Consider the following 23716-nt stretch of genomic DNA (forward strand, 5'->3'; position numbering starts at 1 on the left):
TTTTGGGTTGGGTTGTCAAATGCTAGACCCTAACCCTAAATGTTCGGGTTAGGGTTGACCCATGGGTCAATTCAGATCATCCAAAAAATAATTGAAATTAAAAAAATAAAGAAAAATTACATAAAAATTGTCAAAATTAAAAGAAAAAACCTTAAAATTCCAAATGTAAAATAAAAACTTGAACATTTAACAATTTAATGAGTAAACAATAAAAAGTAGAGATTAAATAGAAAAAAAAAATCAAAAAGTGGAACCTTCTAACAATGCATAAATAAGCCCAATTAGACTTGACAATCGGGTCAGCGGGTTGACCCATGACCCAACCCAGTTTTTTTGGGTCGGGTCATTTCGCATTCAGGTTACTAAATATGAGACCCTAACCCTATTTTTTTGGGTTGGGTTGGATCAACTTTTTGCCAGGTCTAGTTACCTTTCATCATATTTTCCTTGTTTCAAATCTGAATATGAGAGCTTGTTGCAGAAAAGGGGTTGTCGCCAAGCCTACTACTAGAAGAGACGATTAGAATTTAGAAGCAAAGAAGAGGAACATGCATATCGGGTGATACGCACAAACATGCATATCAGGTGTTTTTGATAGAATGAAAAACTATTTTATTTTTATTTATTTTTGCTTTCAAAATTTCACAGGGGGCCGGTTTTAACATTATTAATCATTTAAAAAGTGGTTTTTGAAAATCCCTTAAAAATAATGTATCAATGGGCCATTGATACAATACCATAATCAGATGTATATTTTCGTTGTATATAAGGTGTATATCCTTGTGCGCATATACATACGTGTGTGACAATGATATCTATAAACATGTTGGGTTCCGTTGGAATCTATAAACATTTTGATTCATAGTTAGAATCAAAATCAAAATTGAAAATTTGAAATGGTCTATTCCCCTTGCCTTAATCGAAATCAAAATCAAAATTGACTAGAATGGATTCTCACTCCCGAGGGAGGGGAAACCGGAGAGGGAATGGCCAATCCCTCAATTCCAGCAGGAATGGGAATGCGATTCCGATTCCGGACCACCATTCCTACGAACCAAACGGGCCCTTTAATATATTTTCATTGTCATTTTATAGGGAGATATATTAGATCTTTTGAAAGGAGAGAACGAGACAATTAGTAGATTTATTGTCAAATTATCAGGTTAAGGCATTTCAGTAAAAATCAGATTTTGTGGGGCATTACAACACATCTGAACCCCTTCGGTCCCCTGATTGTCCTTTCGACCAATAAACATAAGTAGGCAAAAATAGATATCATATAACTCAAATTTCAGTACAGGATGAATGATGGACAGCTCAGCTCAAATTAAAAATCCAGATCCCAAGTAAGATTTTATACATCCAATGAATGCTGGAAGTTGCCAAGCTAAATGAAGCTCACATTTTCCAGAAGAAAAGGCAATAGAATTGCCAATAAGCAAATTTGGCATCCTGAAGCATAAAATATTTAAGTAAGCGATAACCATTGAATACAACGCTGACTGCAACTAAAGGCAGAAAAGACTTGCTAGGTTCAAGTTCTTCATAAATAGGTCTTAACGTGCCTCAGTTTTTGGTTTGGTTCCCTTGATCCGCCGAGCAGTATACAAATGTTCTATTTTAATACCGTGACAGCCCCAATCTGCACCAGGATTTCATTCAGAATAATCTTAACTTGGTCTCTTACAGCATGTTCCCTGCATCTAGCCAGTGTTCAGTTCACCTAAAAGGAGGAAAATCTCAATGAATATGAAACTGCCATTTCTGCAACATTCACTGGTATACCAATTTGTAATTAATCTCAAAGAGTCTCAACTTGAGAAACTTTCAGCTCAAAAAATCAGGGCACATCAGAGCTCACGAAAATGCAATTTCATATTTGCTCATGCAAGTGAGTACTACTAACTATATCAATGTATGAAAACCAAGCACAGTGTTGCATTATGGCATCGCAACACTACACCACCAAAGGGAGGTTCAGGACTAGATCAATAATAAGCCCAACACGTAAGAAATTCAGTCTAAAAATCTAGCCAGTTCCAAGCATCCAGGAAGTTTTCTCTCTCTCTCTCTCTCTCTCTCTCTCTCTCTCTCAATTAATTAAATGGTCTACATTGTCCAAATATTGTTCACCAGAAATCTACCAGTCAATGGCCAAGTCCAAGCCTTACTGTGGAGGCCCTATAGGATTAAGTCTAATAATACATAGTAACCTCTATCATTGTTTACTGATAGAAACAATCACAGTAATTGATTCAAGCAACATATTAACATACACAGACACTGCAAAATTACACCCTGAGGTCTTAAAAATAGAAAGTGCAAACAATTTTGTAACATAAAAATGAAAAGAAAGTTCAACTGTTTACCTTATATAAAATAAGCTATCTCCGGCTATGGGATCTCCTCAACCCTGTTGGGGACCTACCAGAATCAAGTGAGCTTCTTGCTTTTGTCTCTACATTAAGCTTCTCTTCCTTTGGATCTGAGACGAGCTTTTTCTTCCACAGTATTTCCTCAGCATGTCTCCGCCATAGGGCTTCCCTTTCTTTCCTTGGCATCTTTGAATACCTAGGATCAGTTTTTAAAAGACGTTTTGCTGTGGACCAAGAAGTAAGAACTGTCTTCCCATCATTGGTCATTTGGGAAGCTGCTTCAGTGGTTATGACCTCACATAATAGAGTACGGAAATCACGTGCACAGCGCTGGGAATGGAACCATACACAGGATTAGGAATATGAAAGAGCACAATACTACAATAAAGACAGTTCTTAGTTCTTCCTAAGTTTCAACAGACAAGTTTACAGTGCAGTGGCATTTCTTCCTTTCATTTCATCATTTTCTTTTTCTTTCCTTCTGATCAATGGAAATACACATGCATAGTTAAACGAGGGAAAAATGAATCATACGAAACAAAATGTGATAGAATATAAGCAACACTGGAAGAGGATTCAGTACACTTTCTCCTAAAAGACTGGATGAACGAATACCAAGACCAGAAAGAAGGGAATAACTCAGGGCTGAGATCTTTGCAGTTTTGGAAGGAGTCCAAAGAGCTAAGGAGATGAATATAAGAAAACTCATCATTGAAGGGGACTCGGAGGTGGTGGTAGGGTGGCTGAATAAGAAAATAGCAGATTATGGATGTATAGTAATGAGAGGAGGAAATTTAGGTGGCTGGTTCAAGAGATGGAAGTTAAGATCAACTGGGTGAAAAGATCAGCGAACACTTTTGCTAATGGGTTAGCTAAGCAAGGAGTCAATGTTTTGGGCACAAGTGTTGTTTTTACTTTTTCTGTTCTTGGGAGCTCAAGCTCAAGTTGGAAGATAAGAAAGTTTATCTTCCTCCTTGTAATTGCTTTTGTGATTAATTAATGAAAAAAAAAAACAAAGAAGGAAATAACCTGCTAAGTTACCTGTCCAAGGTATCTGATTTCTGTAGTAGATCGATAATGGGGGTGTTCTTTACATGGTGTCTCAGTAGCAGGAGAATTCTGATTATCATCAGTAGTTGGAATAGGAAGAGGAAATGCAAAAACCCTTTTCATCAGTAATTTCCCTCTAAAGAGAGAGATGAGAAGGAAAAATGGACAGCACTAAAAAAACAGGTACTATCCTTGGTGATGAGCCATTTCATAAAGGATAAAAACATCAATAACACATTTCTTGAATATGGCAGGGTACAGCTGGGCATTTCCAAAACACATTATGGACAACTTGAATTAATGGCAAGGAATAGGGCTTAGCAAAAGGGGTAAAGTCTTTGGGCAATCAGTGCCTCATGCAGTAATGTGGGGCATTTGGGATGAAAGAAACACCCATGTCTTTGACAATAAAAGCAGAACCTTGGAGGAGTTAATCTCAGATATTACCTATCTTTGCATCCTTTGGTCAGTGAATTCAGATCTATTTAAAGGACTTTCAGTCAATGATATTATCAGAAATATTCACCCCTTTCTGTTTCTACCTCATCCTTAGCAAACTCCCTCCCTTGAGGCATCCTGTTTCCATCAGTGAAGGTGTGATAACCCTTAATTTTGACAGTGAAGGTGTGATAACCCTTAATTTTGACGGTTGTGCCTTAGGCAATCCGGGCTTTGCAGGTATTGGTGGTACAGTAAGGGACGAAAGGGGCAATATCTGTGGACTTTTAGTGGCCCAACCGGTTGGGCCGACTCCACAAAGGCTGAAGTGATGGCTGCTCTCACCGGAATCAGGATAATTAAGAATTTGGGAATTCAGAATTTGATCATTGCAGGTGATTCAGAAAATACAATAAAATGGTTAAGAGACAAAAAAGGGGGCCCTTGGAGACTTTACCACTTTCTGACTGAAGCTTGGGATTCTTTGGATGGATTCAATGTTAACTTAGTTTGGATTCCTAGGGAATACAATCATACTGCAGATGGCCTAGCTAAATTTGGTGTGTATTTGGACAATCTGTATAGCGACAAGCTTCCTCCTTTGTAACTTGCAGGCCCCCCCCCCTTTTATTCTCACGAAAGGGGCAATATCTGTGGACTTTTAGTGGCCCAACCGGTTGGGCCGACTCCACAAAGGCTGAAGTGATGGCTGCTCTCACCGGAATCAGGATAATTAAGAATTTGGGAATTCAGAATTTGATCATTGCAGGTGATTCGGCAAATACAATAAAATGGTTAAGAGACAAAAAAGGGGGCCCTTGGAGACTTTACCACTTTCTGACTGAAGCTTGGGATTCTTTGGATGGATTCAATGTTACTTAGTTTGGATTCCTAGGGAATACAATCATACTGCAGATGGCCTAGCTAAATTTGGTGTGTATTTGGAAAATATGTATAGCGACAAGCTTCATCCTTTGTAACTTGCAGGCGGTCCCCCCCCCCCCTTTTATTCTCAATAAATCTTGGTTAAATTTTCTCAAAAAAAAAAAAATCAATAACCCATTTGAACAGGTGCATACCCTAAAAACATATAAAATGGCTTGAAGATCACATTTGCACTTGGGTTCAAAGCACCCATAAAAAATAACCTTGAAGGAAGGTTAAGAAGTGGGCAGATCTGCAAACAAGAGCTGATGACAACTTAAATTTAAGCAACGTGGATGGCATCTGATTGATCATGTAGGTGGTTGTCTGCTCAAAGAACAATGTCAATTTTCTTTTAATTAATCCTTTGCATTATATGGAAAGTCTTGATTCTTTTTCAAGTTGAGTTTCCAGTTTCCACCATACCATAGAAATGTTTAATAATTTGTGGAACTTCATCTATTATGCAATACAGATAAAGCCAAGTTTAATCTAAACAAAGAAGAAAAATACCAGTAGCCACCCATAATGGGAAAATAGTAAGGCCTCTATATACTAATGCACAAAATAAAGAAACATAAGTTCTTTAATCACTTGGAAAATATGAAGATCTACAATGTTTGATAAGCTGACACACTTCATACTGAAACTAAATGGAGAAATTGACGTAGATGACCAAATAAGTAGAAGAGACAAGAAAAAATATGGCCAAGTCAAATATACCACAACATAACTTCACAACCCAAGCTTCATTAATTGAAAACCATGAATTTGATAAGATCGCAAGATGATAGGCTATAGATTATTTAGGTGGACAAATAACAACAATAAACCTCATTAACTTTATGACCACTTCCAACCCTCCTCTTCTGATAAATCAAAAAAAAAAAAAAAAACTCCTGCCCACATCCTAGAAAGAAGATTGGTGGTTAATATGGGGACATGAAAGAATAAAGGCAAGAGTGATATTGTCACAAAGCTTTTTTTTCTTGTTAACTTTTTTTTGCTATTACATAGCATACATTGCAGGGGAATCAGAGGTGGTGAAAGAGCACGGTGCACAAGGCCCACTGGCCATATCATAGAGAGCCTGGGGCTCTGTGGGTTTGAGCAGTCTATAATTGTAACTAAACTTAACATCATCTTTCCCAAAGATAGGATACTTGTTGAATGGTCTATAACTAGAACACTATTTAATGTTGAAGAATGGAAGAAGAACAGCACTAAAAAGGAACAAAAGAGATGCAGAAAAATAAGAGAAGCAGAGAAGAGAATGAGTGAAAAGGGGAGCAGAACTGATCCTGCGGCGCCAACCATTGGTATTTTTTAGGAGACAATAAAATATTGTACAATGACCATGATAATAAAACAATACAAAAAAGACAAAAACAGGTGATATAAACAGAAAATAAACTGTCAACTGCATCTCTACAAGCATCTAGTGATCCATCAACCATAGAGACTTTACCATGGCCAAAAAGTAAATTTTTGGAATGAAACTAAGAAATTTATTTGAAGAACCAAAGCTAACAATCCAAAGGGGGGATGTGGAAACATGATATGTAAGGGAAGGATTAGCTATCTAAGTAAAGGAAAGAGAACAATTTAATAGTAACTTAGTAAGAGTAAAATCACTTGACAATAAAGACTTTAAAGTGGCAGCTATACCTTGCAATCTTATTGGTCTCAGATGAGAATTTAGCTTCCAACATTTGTCATGAGAAAACTAGTATTTTATGGCAACAGTGTCAGTTCACTTTATCTAATACCTTAGCCAAAGCTCTATGGTGTTATTTTGCCTGGTCTTTGTAGAGACCATGGCAGCATGCCTAGAACAATAAGATTGAAGAATGGTCAGCTTGCAAGTCTCTTTCCCTTGCACCAATGGCCATGCTTGAGGAAAACTCAATGCATCCCAATTAAGAATATGTTCCATGGTGAGTTCAAACAAGGCAAGAATTCAAAAAATCCTAATCTTCTAGGTTTATAACTAAACTATTTGGTCCAAATTAGTTTGTACACAAGAAAACATGCCCTGATATAGATTAAACCACCTCCCTTCTCAGCTGATACACTTATGATATATTCTGGGCTTGAGAGTACATTTCAGCAACCCTATACCAAAACTCTGGTATAATAGAGAGAACTATGTAATTCCTAGCTATATAAATCTGCATATAACTAACAAACTATGACATTACCATAAGATTCACTTCTTCCTGCTTAAACCATCATAACTGTAAGAAACTTCACATTAATACTTTCATTTGGTTCCAAACTCTCATGAACAAAACAAAGTCAACCCCCATTTACCAAACCATCAGCTAGGAGGGATATCAATGGGTTAAAAACACAGCAAATACTAACGTACATGCATGATGTTAATACACTTAGCCAGGTTACAAATTCAACATTTCTCGATTTGATGGAAATTAATTATAACACAAAAATGAAATAGCTAGAATTCTAATGTTTGCTAACACAATGCAAGCAATCTGTGAGTTCAAAAAATAATCACATAATTGCAACTTGCAATGTACAAAAATGCCAAGGCATGAGGCAAGATGCTATGAAACAAGGGACCTATAAACTGTAGCTTTAGGAGAGTTTATTGGATCAACCACAGAACTGCAATTTGACCAATTCATCAGTTTCTCCTTGAACAGATGAAATTTTAGAGAACCAAAACAGTAGGTCTTGGAATGGATGTATGGGGAAATAAATATGAACAAGTTCTATTTAGTTTAGCCACAAAGGGATGAAAAGCTTCATTGGTGAAAGAAAACCCAAATTTCAATTTTGGATTAGAAACTTAGTAGGGTAAATTCTAATGGAGAATGATGAGGAAGGACTAAATTTGAGTAGGATTTCAATTGATCTTGAAGAAAAAGATGAAAATTTTCGAAGAAAAAGTTAAAAACCAAGGAAATTGAAAAAGAGTAGGGAGAAAGTCACTTGGATAATATGGAGGAACCCAAGTGATTTAACCCTTGATGAAAGTGAGAAGAGATGCTAAACAAAAAGATCTTGATTCAAATTATTAATTTAAATCAACAACCTTATGCCAAAGCCTCTCTCTCTCTAAAGGCCATCTCCATAGCCATTTAACATTCTTTTTCCCCATTTTGCCTACCCCCAACTCCCTTGCTCCTTACTTCTACATACTAGATCCCATCTCACCAAGTGAACTTTTCTTCCTTCACCGAGTTCCCATAAGAACCCCCTCGTGATCTTCTCTACTTTCAGCACCCCTTTTGTAGCATCTTAAAGACCGAGAGGAAGAAAACTAGAAGACTTGCTAAAGTATACTTAATTGGAGTAAATGTGACCCCCTAGAGACACATAATTCCTCTTCCAATGTGATAATTTATTAGCAGATCTTTCAAGAATTGGGCTCCAAAAGCTTCCATCCCGTGGGTATGCTCCTAAGGCATACCTAGATATTTCAATGGCCAACTAGTGGTAGGACAACCTATGGCTTCTGCAACCCAACCAACTCCTCCCCCACGCTCAACCCCACTCACTACAGAGCTCCTTTCAAAATTGATCTTCAATTTAGATACAAATTCAAACAATTTTATCACCTACTTCAAATTACATGTTGATGTAGGACCAGCTCAGTTCTAATCCTTAGAGATGTTGAATAGTCTTCTTTGATTAGAATTTTATGGCTGTTGATGGCTGTAATGGCTTCTTGAAGGAATAAGAGAGAAAATAGGGAGAGAAAGAGAGACAAAATACCTGGAATCATTCACAAGGTGCCTAGAATCTCTCTAGGGCATGGGAATCACTCACCCTAGTTAGCATAAGCTGAAGAAAACTCAATAAACTTCATTGCTCTTTGTGTAAAACGTCCATACATATTTATAGACTCTAAACTCATAATAATCCTAAGAGTCAAACTGTTAGATTCACAATAGTCCCAGGAGTCAAACTGTTAGACTCAATAATCCTAGGACTCAAACTAAGCTGTCATATCCTAATTCAATTCAAAGAAGACTTAATAACTCTAATCCTACTTATGCAATGACTCCAAAATATTAAACATAAACAAACTATAAATAGATAATCAAATCCTATTATTGAACCCTAGAAAAAATTTGTAAAATGGAAAAAAATATCCCTGGTGTCCAAAAATACAAAAATATATAAAATTTCACAAAATTCCATTTTTTTACTCTTCAGCTCCTATATCACATGCCTTCTGAAGATTATTACACTCTCACAAAAAATAATTGTATCATCAGCAAACTGCAAATGTATAACAACCGTGGTCTCTCCTCCAACCCTCCAACTTTTAAATAGTCCCAACCCCTCATGAAAAAAGACTTGGTTGAAAACTTACTGGCATCAGGGTGAAGCTTCCAGATTCATTGGTCTGAGTTTGAAGGAGAAAGATAAACCTCTCTTAAGAAATGTAGCAAATCTGGGATTTTAGCAATCTGTACATCCCTTAAAGGTCTTCTTAAGCATAGGCTCCAAGCTGTTGCAGGGAGACAAGAAGCAACCATGGATTCTTGGGTTTTGGAAAGATTAAATAAACGGGGGTAAGAGGTAGTGAATATCTCTGTCAAAGTTCAATGCACAGATATTGTAACACACTAACACCTACAGCTTACATCTTTGAAACAGAGATACAAACTATACGCAAATGTGTATATGATTCATAGTAAAGACAATGTGCAGGATTGAAAATCATGTAATCAAGCAATAAAAGGAAGATAAACGGGAAAAAGAGGCTAAGGTACTACTTCTAGGTACTATGGTTTGTGATGCTTGACAGATTTCCACTGAGACAACATTCACCAATATTACATGGAAGCATTACTATGAAGTGTAAAAATAGTGCACCATCTTAATATATGTTATTTAAAATTACCTCATATAGTATCTTCACATGTTCCCGGAAGAGCTTTTCTGTATCCCCTGAATCTAAAACAGAGTTAGTGGCACGCCCTTGGGGATCCTTCTCCAATCTAGACCTCGATTCAGTCCAAGATACCTAACAATGCAAGTGAAAAAAAAATAATAAGTATTTATATAGATGTACACAAATCCAACTGTGACCATGGTTGAATCATGCAGGCCATCAACAACATCCTTCACAGGTCCAACCAAACCCTGACTCTCAAGTCAACAAATCAATCACCATATTGAATGAACAAATCTTGAATTAATTGTCCGGAAATTGGAAACTAGCACACAAACAACAGAAGAGGAACATCTATTGTAGTAATCAATAAAAGTAGATCAAGAGCAGGCAAATCAGTTATCAATAGCAGTCAGCAAGAGAGAACAAATAGAAGAAGCCTTTACAATCTTCTAAAACCCTACAAATCAATAACATTAACTACTTGAACTACCGCTGAGTGTTGGACAGTTATAAAACAAATCAGAATGAACAAATCATACTCCCAAATTCCAAGAATTGGGTTTCCTGATTTGGTTTGAGTAGTTAAAGATTACTTATTTATTTGTTGTCTTGTTTATTTTTGTATGTTTAAGCAGTAGTAGATTTTCTTGATAACAGCAGCAAATAAAGATTAAGAAGACTGGTCGTGGGTTCTTGCTTCTCCCCACATAGGCTGCAGAACAAAGTAATGATAATAACTAATTAGCAAGCTGGCCAAAGACCCAACAAACAACAGTAAAAGAATAAAAGCCCACCAAAAACAAGACATAAAAAATAGCAACAGTAAGAAATAAATTGGACCCAATAAGAAAGAAACAGTAAGAAATAACACATCCGCCACCTGCTGATCTGTCTTCATATAAGGATGACATCTCTCTCTAGAAATAGTGCATTCACGAATAGTAATTAGCACTGTAATTACAAGCCTAGCACACCTTAGGTAAACACATTCCACATACAATAGTAATTAGCACTGTAATTATAAGTTTCGAGCTCCTTGTCGTTCGGTTTTCCAAGTTTCAGCTTCCATGCCCAATCTTTTTTTTTTTTTTTACTTTTTTTACACAACGAGGGGGTAGCCCCTCCCCCAAAACTAGGTGCACGTGGGATTCAATCCCAAGTCTCCACTACAACTAGCAAGAGACCTACCAACCAGCTGGTTGGCACCTTGCCTTATACGCCCAATCTAACTCATTAGTTAAAGAGAAGGGAATGAAAATAGAAACTTAGATTTTTTTTATATTCATAAAAGTCATATAATACATAATGTTGTAAATAGATCAGATCGTATCAGATCTTAAAGGATCAAGTTTTGTGATCCAATCTGACTCATTTTTAATTAAAGGGTATCAGAATCCAACATTAAACCAATCAGAATTGGAATTTGAATCAGATCAAAATGAACTCATTTGCAGCCCTACCTATGATGGGGACTCATTTACAGCCCTACTTGGGATCAAACTTGGACCTATGAAGACTCATAACATGAACAAAGCAAGTGTAGAAATAAACCCGTAAACAAGTCAAAATCCCCTCATGAATTTTTATAAATACCACCTGATTGGTTACCACTTTCAAGATACTGGTTCATTGGTTTTAAATTTTCTGGTATCATGTATTTCCAGTGTCATAGTCAAACTGAAACACTAAATGGAGTTTTAAGACCAAGAACATAAGAAGGAAACCTATTAACAAGAAACACAGCAGTTTTGATAGCATCATCCACAAAAATGAATGGGAAAATTGCCACTAAACATGATTCCTAGAAACTTCAAGAATCTGTCCATTCTTGCATTTTGATATTCCATATACCCATCAGATATGATGTAGGATGCTTCTCAAAATACTCTTTAGTATTATCATATCTAAAAAGTTAACTCTCACACCAAATTGTGCCAAGACCATTTGGTGAAACTGTCAAACTAGAGCGGAAACCTCAGCTTTGAAACACATCAAATAAGCCCAAGAGAACAGAGTAATATAATATTGTAAAGAGACTGGGCCGAATGGGCCCTAACATCCTCTCTTGTAATATCTTTTATTTTATTGTTGATGGGCCACACTTAATGGGCCTGTTATTTATTCTTGTTTTATTCTCTTTATGTAACCGTCAAGCTGGCCGCTCACTTAAGGGCATTCTTGTCATCATCTAATTTTTAGATCTTAATAAAATAGGGTTAGAGGAGAATGGAGATTAATTCAGCTCCTTGTTCTCTTACCTTCTCTTTTCGCCATCTTCTTCTCCTGTATAGCTGTTCAGACCTGTTCTTTACTTTTTCTAATCCCTAAATTTTTTCTTGATATTTGAGGACTGATTTACATCTTGATATCAGAGCGGGTTTAGTTCTTCTTTCTTTTTCTTCGTTCCCATATACTCTAAAATCAAGGGAGTGTATGAAGAGATAGGTTCTCTATAGTATAGAGGATCACTTGCCTATTTGGTAGAGGGTTTGGAGAGTTTAGATCTGGCTGGATTTTACCAAGAAGCGGTGTTGTTCTGCTGCTGCCCGAAACCCTAGCCAACTAGAGATTTTCGAGGTTACCATGAAAGGTGAAGCTTGGGTGTGGCGCTCTGTGCTTGGAAGGTGTCTCGTGACTGTTAAAGGAGGGCAGTTCAGGTTTGGAAAAATTTGGGTTGGTCTGGTAGGTGCAGATGCATCTTCTCTCTTCCTCCAAACAGTTGGACGGAGCAACACCCTAGTTTTTCAAGCACCCGGTTTCTGACCTTGGCTCAATAGATACCGTTTTGACTAGTGTAATCACAATCAAGCTTGATGGGACAAATTATCTTGCTTGGGCACAGTCTATAAGAATCTATGTCTGTAGTAGAGGAAAACTCGGGTATCTCACAGTCAGTAAGGTGAAACCCGAAGAGACAGACCCTGAATTTGAAAAATGTCTTCGGCTAAGGAGATATGAGACAGTGTTACTGAGACCTATTCACAGAAATTGAATGTAACTAGAGCTTATAAGTTGAAAAGTGATGTGAAGAACCTGAGACAGGGGGAGAAGAGTGTAGCAATCTACTACTCTATACTGAAATCCCTATGGTAGGAAATTGTAGTAAGAAGGATGCTGAAATGTATAGAAAAGCTGGTGGAGAGAAATAGGGTGTTTGAATTTCTCACTGAACTCAACCCTGAGTTTGACATTATTAGACAAAATATCTTGGCCAGAGATGAGGTTACTCTTTCACAGGCATTTGCTATGATAATTAGTGAGGAGAGTAGGCGGTAGGTTCAGTTGCAGAGTCCACCTACAAAACATTTTGCACATGTAGGAATGAAGCCAAAGGGCCCTACTGAGAAAAGAGAGAAGATGTGTGAATATTGCAAGAAACCAGGGCATACAAAGGACACCTGCTGGAAGCTTCATCCTGAGCTTCTCCCTGATAGGTTTAAGAATAACAATAACTCTAAGAAGGGCAGTCAGGTTGGAAAACCTAAGACTACTAATGTTGCTACAGTACCTGAAGGGGTTAGTAAGGAGAGTGAAGAGAAATCAACCATTGAGCAGTTGGCTGCAATGAAGCTGGATTTTGAAAAGTATGGGAGGCTCCTAAATCACTTGGAAGCTATGGTTTCTTCAACTCACCTTCCAACAACACATCATCTTCATCGGCTTTTGCTCACTCAGGTATTCATGCTTCTGCAAATCAGGCTTCAGTTTCAGGTAATCATAAAATCCCTTGGATTATTGATTCCAGTGCATCAGACCATATGACCAGCCTGTCTAAAATTTTTTGTTCATATCACCTTCTCTCTAGAAAAGAGAAAATATCCCTTGCCGATGGGTCCCTTGCCCCCATCTCTGGTAAAGGTGATATAAAGACCTCTGACACCCTTTACTTATCCTCTGTCCTTCATGTCCCTAAACTTAACACAAACCTTTTATCTGTTAGTAGCTTAACAAAATCTATGAATTGCAGCATAACCTCCGTTCCCACTCATTATGTTTTCCAGGACCTACAGTCTCCGAGGATGATTGGGAGTGGCCATGAGGCGAATGGAATATACTTGTTGGACACACCAGATCAAGCTTTGGGACCACCTCATGGAGTTGCGTTAGAGTCAGTTGTGTCAGAGTCTGTTAACAAAATTTTATTATGTCACTTTCGGTTTGATTACTTGTCTTTTTCTGCTTTGAGTCATTTGTTCCCAGATATGTTTAAAGGAGTGTCTTTACCGAGTCTTCATTGTGAGTCATGTGAACTGGCAAAGCATTGTAGACATTCCTATTCAATTAGCAATAAAAGATCTCTTTCTCCTTTCCATATTGTTCACTCTGATGTGTGGGGGCCATATCATATGCCAACCATGGGGGGTTACAGGTACTTTATCCTTTTTATTGATGATTATTTGCGTTACACTTGAATTTATCTCATGAAATCCAGGGATGAAGTACCAGCTATTGTGAAAAAAAATTTATGAACTCATCCTCACCCAATTTAATACTCGTATCAAAATATTCCGTTCTAACAATGCTAAGGAGTATTTTGAGAGAACCCTCTCCACCTATCTTGAAGCTTTTGGGGTTATTCATCAAAGTTCTTGTTCCTACACTCCACAACAAAACGGGGTGGCGGAAAGAAAGAACAAACATGTGGTTGAGGTTGCCAGATCCCTCTTATTTGCATCCCATGTTCCAATAAAAGTTTGGGGAGATGATGTTCTTACTGCTACTTTTTTGATCAATCATATGCCCTCCAGGGTCCTTGGCATTAAAACCCCTTTTAATCTTCTCTTCCCAGATGAGGATATCCTTTCTCTTCCTCTTCGTGTTTTTGGGTGCACTTGCTATGTGCATATTCGTAGTCATCAAAGGCACAAGTTTGAACCTAAGGCTCATAGATGTGTTTTGTAGGATATGCTTCCACACAGAAGGGTTATTGATGTTTTGATCCAGTTCGTGGAACCCGCTTTATATATAGGGATGTCACCTTTGCCGAGTTGACTCCCTTCTTTAGCATTCCTCCTGAGGGGGAGAAATCTAATGAGCCCTTTGCTATGTCTCCAGTTGTTCCTCTTCCCATTCCTTGTGAGTCCGATCATAGGGTGTCCACTTCTCCCACTGGACCTACCTTTGATATTCCTTGTGAGTCTGATATTCCTACTCCTACTCTCCAAAGGTGGTACCAAAGGCAGAGATTCAAACATGTGCATATTGTTTCCCCTCCTTCAGAAAAGCATCTCACCACTCCCATCATTCCTGAGGTAACAGGTCAGCCCTCTATTGACCCATCTCTGACCGTCCCAGACCTTGACCTTCCTATTGCTCTCCGCAAGGGCAAGCGAAAGTGTACAACCCATTGTATCTCCAAACACTTGTCTTACAGCCTTCTCTCCCCTTCCTATTACTCCTTTATTGCCTTTGTTTTTTCCCATGTGATACCCAAGTCTGTACCGGAAGCATTACCTCAAGCTGAATGGAGGGATGCTATGATGGCCGAACTAGATGCATTGCATAAGAACCATACCTGGGATATTGTTGACTTGTCGGAAGGGAAGGAACCAGTGGGTTGTAAATGGTTGTTTACCATTAAATATCACTTTGGTGGCTCTGTTGAGAGGTTTAAAGCTTGGTTGGTTGCTAAGGGCTACACTCAAATGTATGGCATTGACTATCTTGGGACATTTGCTCCTGTAGCTAAGATGACCTCAGTCAGGGTTTTACTATCTCTAGCTGCTACTTTTGACTGGCCCCTACACTAGTTTGATGTTAAAAATGCCTTCTTGAATGGAAGCCTGCATGAAAAGGTCTATATGTCTCTACCTCCAGGAGTGTATGGGAAGGAAATGAAAGGTAAGGTGTGTAAACTACACAAATCTATTTATGATCTCAAACAGTCTCCTTGGGCTTGGTTTGAGAGATTTTGGGCTGCTCTTGTCTCCTTTGGCTACACTCAAACTCAATCTGATCATACATTGTTCTTGAAGAGAAATGACTCTATGGTGACCTTTCTTGATTGTTTATGTTGATGATATTGTGGTCACGGGTAATGACACTGAAGAGGTTAGTAAACTAAAAAGATTTCTCAACTCTGAATTTGACATCAGGGATTTTGGAGATCTTCGGTATTTCTTGAGCATTGAAGTAGCTCGATCTAAGGATGGTATATTCATCTCTCAGCGTAAATATGTCCTTGATCTTCTTGCTAAAACTAGTAAACTTGGAGTTAAACCCATCTCCACTCCTATTGATCCTAATCATAAGCTTTCTGCTACAGATGGTGAGCTTTTGTCTAATAAGGGAGTGTTTCAGAGACTGCTTGGGAAGTTGTTATACCTTTGCATGACTCGGCCAGATATTACCTATGCAGTAAGTGTTATTAGTCAATTTATGCATTCTCCCAGAGATACTCATTTAGTTGTTGCAGAAAGGGTTCTGTGCTACTTGAAAGGTACCCCAGGAAAAGGTATTCTATTTGCTAAACATGGTCACATGAAGCTGGAAGCTTTTACAGATGTCGATTGGGCAGGATGTATTGATGATAGAAGATCCACCTCTGGTTATTGTGCTCTGGTTGCTAGGAATATTGTGTCATGGAGGAGTAAGAAACAATCTGTAGTTGCTAGATCCTCAGCTGAAGCAGAATATAGGGCAATGGCACATGGTGTGTCAGAATTATTGTGGCTACATTCCCTTCTAGAAGAATTGGGGGTGGACTACGAGAAACCAATGATGCTCTATTGTGACAACCAAGTTGCTATCAACATTGCACATAATCCTGTTCAACATGACAGAACTAAGCACATTGAGGTTGATAAGCATTTTATAAGGGAAAGAGTTTCCTCTGAGAAGTTTGTTTACCATTCATCACATCAGAAGAGCACCTGGCTGATATCTTGACCAAGGGAGTTCCAAGAGGGAAAGAGATTGGGCCGAATGGGGCCTAACATCCTCTCTCGTAATATCTTTTATTTTATTGTTGATGGGCCACACTTAATGGGCCTGTTATTTATTCTTGTTTTATTCTCTTTATGCAACTGCCAAGCTGGCCACCCACTTAAGGGCATTCTTGTCATCATCTAATTTTTAGATCTTAATAAAATAGGGTTATAGGAGAATGGAGATTAATTCGACTCCTTCTCTTACCTTCTCTTTTTGTCATCTTCTTCTCCTGTATAGTTCAGACCTGTTCTTTACTTCTTCTAATCCCTAAATTTGTTCTTGATATTTGAGGACTGATTTACATCTAATATGACCTCCAAACATCACTATGAACAATATCAAAAGGAGAACCACATCCTTTATTATTTGAATTTTATGTTCTACGATGCTTAGAAAACTGACAACTTCCACATTGCAAACTAGACAAATCCACTGAATCAAATTAACAAAAAAAAAAAAAAAAAGCATAATGAATAACCGAACTCCTGCAACTATCTAGTAAAAATGCAGAATCAAGAATAGACTCCATAACCTCACAACGACTAGGGAAAAAGGTCACTACGCTGCATAACCTTTTCTGAGACTATTAGAAAGTAAATTTGTATTTACTTTAGGAACATGTAGTACAAACAAAAGACTGAAGTCACTGGTCATCTTAATGCTACCCTTCCTTGTAATTGGAGCAAGAGACCTAACACACTTCATATGGTCTGAAACACAAGATACAATAATCCAAAGAATAGACTTACCTAAAGCAAAAGCAAGATTGTCAGAAGTTTTAGTACTTCAGTTAGAAAAAGCAGTCAATGGAATAGGTGTAGATGTAGAAATGGAGCCCCAGGAATTAGCATTTCTAAAAAGACATAGACGATACACAGCTACATTTGCATTAACTTGCTTTCCACCATTCCTTTTAAATCTGGAAGGAAACGAACAAGGATTCAGCTCCAACATGTCTCACCGGTATGCTTCATCTTCAAAGAATAATAAATATGCCCCCAGTCTTCAACACGGTTTGCCTTTCCCAGAAACTAGGAAATGTAGGCTGAAATGTAACAACAGCTGTATGATTTGTAGAAATCCCCCAAAAAAGTCTCTCTCATTCTATTCACCATGAACAAGATAGCATGCTTGAGATAAAGAAATATCATCCCTAACGAGAATATCTTGCCTAGTGATATCATATTCAAGATTCAACTTGCAAAGAATTTAAAAGTTGAAAGCACGACCACTCAGAAATTTCTAAACAAACTATCCCTTGCTACAGAAATTTCAAGGTAGAGAAGTATGGGAAATAATGATTTCTTTTCAGATAGTAAAAATAAAATTTTTACTTAGAAAATCACCAACCAAGACGTGGCAAGTAAGTTCTATTACACCAACTTCCATGACTAGGACCCTAAGAGTCAGGTTCAGCTTCAGCCCCTATCAGATAACCAAGCTTGCTATTTCCTCCTACAAACATCCCAATGTTTTAAAAGCGCAAGACGCAGGGGCCAATTTGCGCCCGAGGCGCAAGGCGTAAGGCAAGGTGTGCGCCTTTTTGAAGCAAGGCAAAAAAAATCCTATAAAATATAAAAAGTTAGAAACATCAAAAAATGCCAAAAAAATCAAAAAAGTAAAAAAAAAATAAAAAAATATTAAACATATTATTAATAAAAATATAAACTTAAATTTTCAATAAATGTTTTAAAAAACCTATTATCTAAAATTAAAATACATAAACATAACATGTTAAGCGTATTCAAATGAAAACTTAAAAATGAAATCAAACATATACAACATTTTCCTCAATTGCATTACTTCAAGTAGCTAATGTGATGTAAAACATTAAATTCCTGATTCTATGAGCCACCTTTGTGCCACGCCCCTCAAGGCAAGCCCAAACAAGTCCATGTTAGGGCCTTAACTTCTTAGTTCTCACACAAAAATGATTTTATAATTTTAATTGCTTTTTAAGACGATATTCTATTAGGATGAATGAATGAACAACATTACCAAATAGGGGGCTCTTGAAGCTTCTATGAGTGAGCGAAGCGTGCAAACCGGAGTGGATGCCTGGGCTGAGGCTGAGGCGCAAGGCACATCAGCCCTAGGCGTGCCTTTTGAAAGGGCTGCGCCTAAGACCTAGGCGCCTAGGCGCACCTTTTAAATAACTGAGACATCCATGCTGATTGAGCCCCATTACAGATAAATGTCACTATCCAACTTCATAGTACTGATCTGGGTATTCACTCCTTTTAAATCATTGAAACATCCATGCTGATGGAGCCCCATTACATATGTCACTATCCTACTCCATAGTACTGATCTGGGTATTCACCCCATCTCCAGGAGTGCTTACAGTGAAGCAGGGATCTCTGTAATTAATTCCTAAGGCTTCCATTTGCAACAATAGTGTAAAAACAACCAACCGGCTTACTTAGAAGACTGGCTGAGATCCTTCAAAAAGGGAGAATTGCAGCCACTCACTCAAAAGTTCCAAGAAAAAATCCCAAATGCAACACACTGAAAAAGATCAAAACCGATCTAATACCACCCAAGCACCACAGCAGATTGATCTTTACCTTGGCCAATCTGATCAGACGAGTTTCTCTCTGGTTTCTTGATTCTTGGGAAACAATCATTGAACCAACCTTTACAAACCAACCAACCACTGATTGGTACTCCAAAAACCCTCCGAAACCAAGCCTCAAACAAGCAGTCAATCAGCTCATTCAATCCCTCATGCAGATAGCTGATCTCGAGTCTACATGAAAAAAAAAATGTAAAAGGATTGAACGGAGCTATGGAACCAAGTAGACTTTCTTGATTACAGCAGCAAATAAAGATTAAATTAACTAAAGGGGAATTAACTAATAAAAGAATGAAAGCCCAAAAATAATAAGAAATAAAAAATAGTAACAGTAAGAAATAAAATAGGCCCAATAAGAAAGAAACAAGCTGTCAATTATACATCTCAAAAGCAGTATTGCATGGACCACAGACACAGACATGGGAGTCAGAATAAATGTGTCCAATAGTCTGAATCGGTAAGATGAAAAAGCATGGACTCAAAGAAATGTCTATGGAAAAGTACATACTACTAAAATAAATTCATATATTTTGAATTCTAACTTCCTAAGATTACATGGCAACAAAATATGCTGCTTTTATCACTTTTTTTTGAAAAGTTAAAGCATTGTATTAATCAAAAAGAACAAACGGTTATCCCTCCTACAGCAAGATGTAGAGACAAATACAAAACATAAGGGGTACCCCCAAAACATCTATGAACTGCAAATACAAAACAGCGATGAAGAGACAAGTGATCCATCAACTCCAAACTCTAATTCCACAAAGTGCATCCAACAATATCAACCAAACCAAGAATCCCTATCTCATTAAACTGGCTGTAGTCAAACAGTTGTTTAACTCAACAGTCCACAACAGAAAGGCAACCCTGACAGGAGCAACCATGTGCCAGATCCTAGCCCAAGAGAAATAAGCCTCCCCAGAACCAGCAAAACTTTTATAAAATGATTTAACTTAGAAAATACCATATTTAATGCACTTCCAAACTCGGGCCAACTGAAATTACTTTCTGCAATAGATCCAAAAATTTGTCCATTTCCCAGTCATTTAGGTTTCTCCTAAAAGTGGGACTCAACGCCCCAGCACTTCTGTAATAAACAAACATATCAACCACCATAGTCTCTTAGTTTTGAGCCACCACAAACAAGGAAGGGAACAGCTCCCACAAGCATGCTCCTCACACCATGGATCCAGTCAAAACCTCGCTCTAGTTCCGCCACCAATCCCATATATAATGCCTCTGAAAGTACATATCATAAATCTCTTTCCAAAGAGCACAACCATAGCTTGCGCTTAATATCATCCGGGTCCCATGCCCCACCTCTGGAATAGTACATATCATAAATAATCTTCCTCCAAAGACTGTCAACGTCTTCATTAAATCTCCAATAACATTTGCCTAACTAAGCCTTATTTCATTTTTCTAATGCCAAACCCACCACCATTTCTAGAATAACGTTCCAATTAACCAAATACATTTTATACTCATCCTTCCATCCCTCCCATAGGAAGTCCCTCATCTTCTCTTCTAGAACCCCAGCCACACTAGCTGGAATACGGAAAAGAGGTATCACATAAATTGGAAGAGAACTCAGAATGTATTAGAGCACACTTCCACATTAGATTGATATTTGGCCTTCCACCAAGCCAATCTTCTCTCCATCGTTTCCACCATAGCTCTCATACATCTTTTGAGATGCATCTCTCCCCCAATGGCAGCCCAAAATATTTATTTCATCAGCAGCTTCCCAACCTTACAAGCAAAAGACCCAGCAAGCATATGCACATTTGCTCCTCCCACAGCTATTAATTCACCTTTTAGTATATTGGTTTTGGTCCCAGAAACTGCTTCAAACCATTTCAAAATGAAGCTTAAATTCAATATGGTCCTAAGCAGTTTTGCGGAAAAAAAAAGTGTTATCAGAAATTTTGAAAAAGAGACACTCCCCCCCCCCCTACTCTACCGAGCACTTATTGCCTCTGACAAAAATTGAATAAGAGAGGGAAGAAGGGATCACAAAAGCCCCAACATCTCTTGTAGAAAGGCATCGTGATTCCATCAAGCCCAGCCAGCAAATCCGTGTTTAAGCAGCAATCTATTGGCGAATAACTCTGGCCTCGATTAACTCCCCATCCACCTCCAGCTTTCTGATAAGATTCTCCTTTCTTCTCCCACTAGCCATACAGTAAAAGAATGCTGTTTTTTGGTCCCCTTAAAGTCACAAACAACAAAACCATTGTCTCCATTTAATTTCTTCTTGGTATTCCACCCTATCAAAGTCCACTTTTGCTCCTCAGCTCCATCAGCTTCAGCAGATATATCCAAACACTCCTTTTAACTAACTCAACACCCAAAAATACTTCCTTCTCCTTATTTTTAGTTTCTCTTTCAACATATGGAGCTTTTTAGCAAATACATGACTGATCTTTCTATCTGCCATTGATGCATCAACTCCACAAAGTCTTCTTCCAGCTAACAATGCTCAAAGCTAAAAGGAATTTTTTTACACCAGCAGGCCCCCACTATCCAACATTATTGGGTACAACCCAATTGAGGTTCAGGCAGGGATTGTTGTGTCAAAATTGGGAATCTGTCCTCCCAATCCAAGGACACAATGAACCCAACTTCACCAAAATAGGATCTTCCTAGTTAGTTGAGCAGGTGAAATTGGTCTCCAACTAAGGTAGGTCAAGCAGCCCCCATTTATTTATAAATTGGTGAAAACTTCTCATCCCCCCACTTCTCCCCATCCCCCTTTCTTCTCAAGAGAAAATCTTACCATGTTAAAGCCCCCCTCCCCCCGATATACAAAAAGAAGATTTATCTCATAGACTATCTGTTCAATTATGTCAAATAAGCTAGGAGATAAAAAGGAAATGTTATGTAGAAGTGCCCTCAAGAATCCATGAGCACCAGACTAAGACATGACACTTTGTGTCTTCGTCCGTTGACCAATAAACCATTTAAGATGGTCAAGTCAGGCATATTTAACAAGCTTAAGCATAGAATTGTTAATCAATATTGATTTACAAAGCAGTGTTGGGAAATGTTTAAATTAGGAGTTCATCAAAGTTCAGAAACTGAGGTACAACAGGCAGCATAAAAAATTAATCTTTCTGTAAAACTCATTACAAGCGAAAAGCAACCAGTGAAAAAGTCTGTGTCGAGAGGAAAACAGATAAAATCAAAATGCAACATTTTTGTTTTCCAATCCATGCCAATTTTGAATCATTTGCCACTCATGCACAAAATTAACTAAGACCTCAATTAGTAACCTTGTTTCAAAATTGCTGGATACACGTTGAACAAGGTAGAAGCTACACTCTTGAATTGGCAACCATTGCTAACATCAGTAGCCCCATCACTGAAATAGAACAGACTCTAAATGTACCTGAGGATCTTTAATTGTTTCTACGAGTAAAGCTTGATAAGAAGCAACTGCCTCTTTTCTTTGCACTTTCAGACGCACTCTCTCCATTTCTTGTTCTTCTCTTTCTTTCCGTTTCCGCATTTCTCTCTCCCTTTCCTTCAGTTTATCCTGATAATCAATAGAAAGATGTCAGATACATATTCTTGTACATTTGTATGCACATTATATGAACTTTTGACAGTATGATATTTAAATGTCCTAGACATCTTTAAACACATGAAGAGAATGCTCACAACCAATCTAAACTGTCACATGTTGTAAGCATCCAAAACAACAGAATGCTTACAATCAATCCGCATTGTTCTTGTTGTAAGCACCCACGGACAAAAAGCTTACAACCAATCCAGTCCACTTGGTGAATTACATTTTGTGCTTGAATGGGGGTGAATCAGTGGAAGCACGTTTTATTGATAGGTACTGCAATTAAGACCCGTGTACATTCTCAAAGTACATGTAGACAACCCTATGTTATGTTTTGCCCAAGTAAAACTACCTAGGGTTGCAACTCTGATTGCCTAAATTGAAGAGCTTCAACAACATTGATAATGGGTTAGGGTTCTGGCACATTCAAAATTTAACAAATGCCCAACCCAACCAAGTGGTGGATATGTCCAATGCATGATGCACTTATTTCTCATTCTATCCTTCCTACTCTTTACACCTATCCATATCAACATCATCATCGCAGCTTTACTAATTTTTTGTAAGGTACCAGAGAGGTCAGTTTAGTTTATCTTCTCATCATCAATTTTAATTGCACTACCATTATTACTAATATTTCTACTAAAACAGAAATTCATTATTCCAAGTCCGGCTTATCTCAAAACCTTTCAAATATAAAATACCTTTCAATTTTTCTAGCTATGCATTCAGCCCTCTTTAGTCTTATCAATCAATACTACATCATTACCAAACAACATACACCATGGGACCTCCACCTATAAATGCCTAATCCATTCATCAGTAACCATACGCCATTGGATCTCCTCATATAAATGTCTAATTAGTTCATCCACAATTAATGCAAAAGGCTATCTTAGCCTTGCTGTGAACCATTGTAGTTGAAAACCCACCAGATGACTTTTCTAGGGACCCAATCATATGATTTTCCAAATGAACAA

At 37.8% G+C, this 23716-nt stretch overlaps 1 protein-coding gene across 3 annotated transcripts in view; it reads right to left on the reverse strand.

The window, feature by feature from the left end:
• Positions 1 to 1255: 1255 nt before the first annotated feature.
• PRP40C (pre-mRNA-processing protein 40C) overlaps positions 1256 to 23716 on the reverse strand; it is a 72680-nt gene continuing 50219 nt past the window's right edge. For 2 of the 3 annotated variants that reach the window (XM_088979257.1, XM_088979256.1), the window contains 4 exons: positions 22557 to 22703; positions 9667 to 9789; positions 2370 to 2705; positions 1256 to 1723 (listed from right to left, as the gene is read on the reverse strand). In XM_088979257.1, the coding sequence (XP_088835383.1) occupies positions 2385 to 2705; positions 9667 to 9789; positions 22557 to 22703 (591 nt within the window). In that variant the 3' untranslated portion in view covers positions 1256 to 1723; positions 2370 to 2384. Of the gene's footprint in view, positions 1724 to 2369; positions 2706 to 9666; positions 9790 to 19157; positions 19340 to 22556; positions 22704 to 23716 lie in introns of all 3 variants that reach the window. The other variant, XR_016110194.1, reaches the window with a different exon arrangement.

The sequence above is a fragment of the Nelumbo lutea genome, chromosome 3 (assembly GCF_056320005.1).
Source record: "Nelumbo lutea isolate HS-2025 chromosome 3, American lotus-T2T, whole genome shotgun sequence".
Classification (NCBI taxonomy): domain Eukaryota; kingdom Viridiplantae; phylum Streptophyta; class Magnoliopsida; order Proteales; family Nelumbonaceae; genus Nelumbo; species Nelumbo lutea.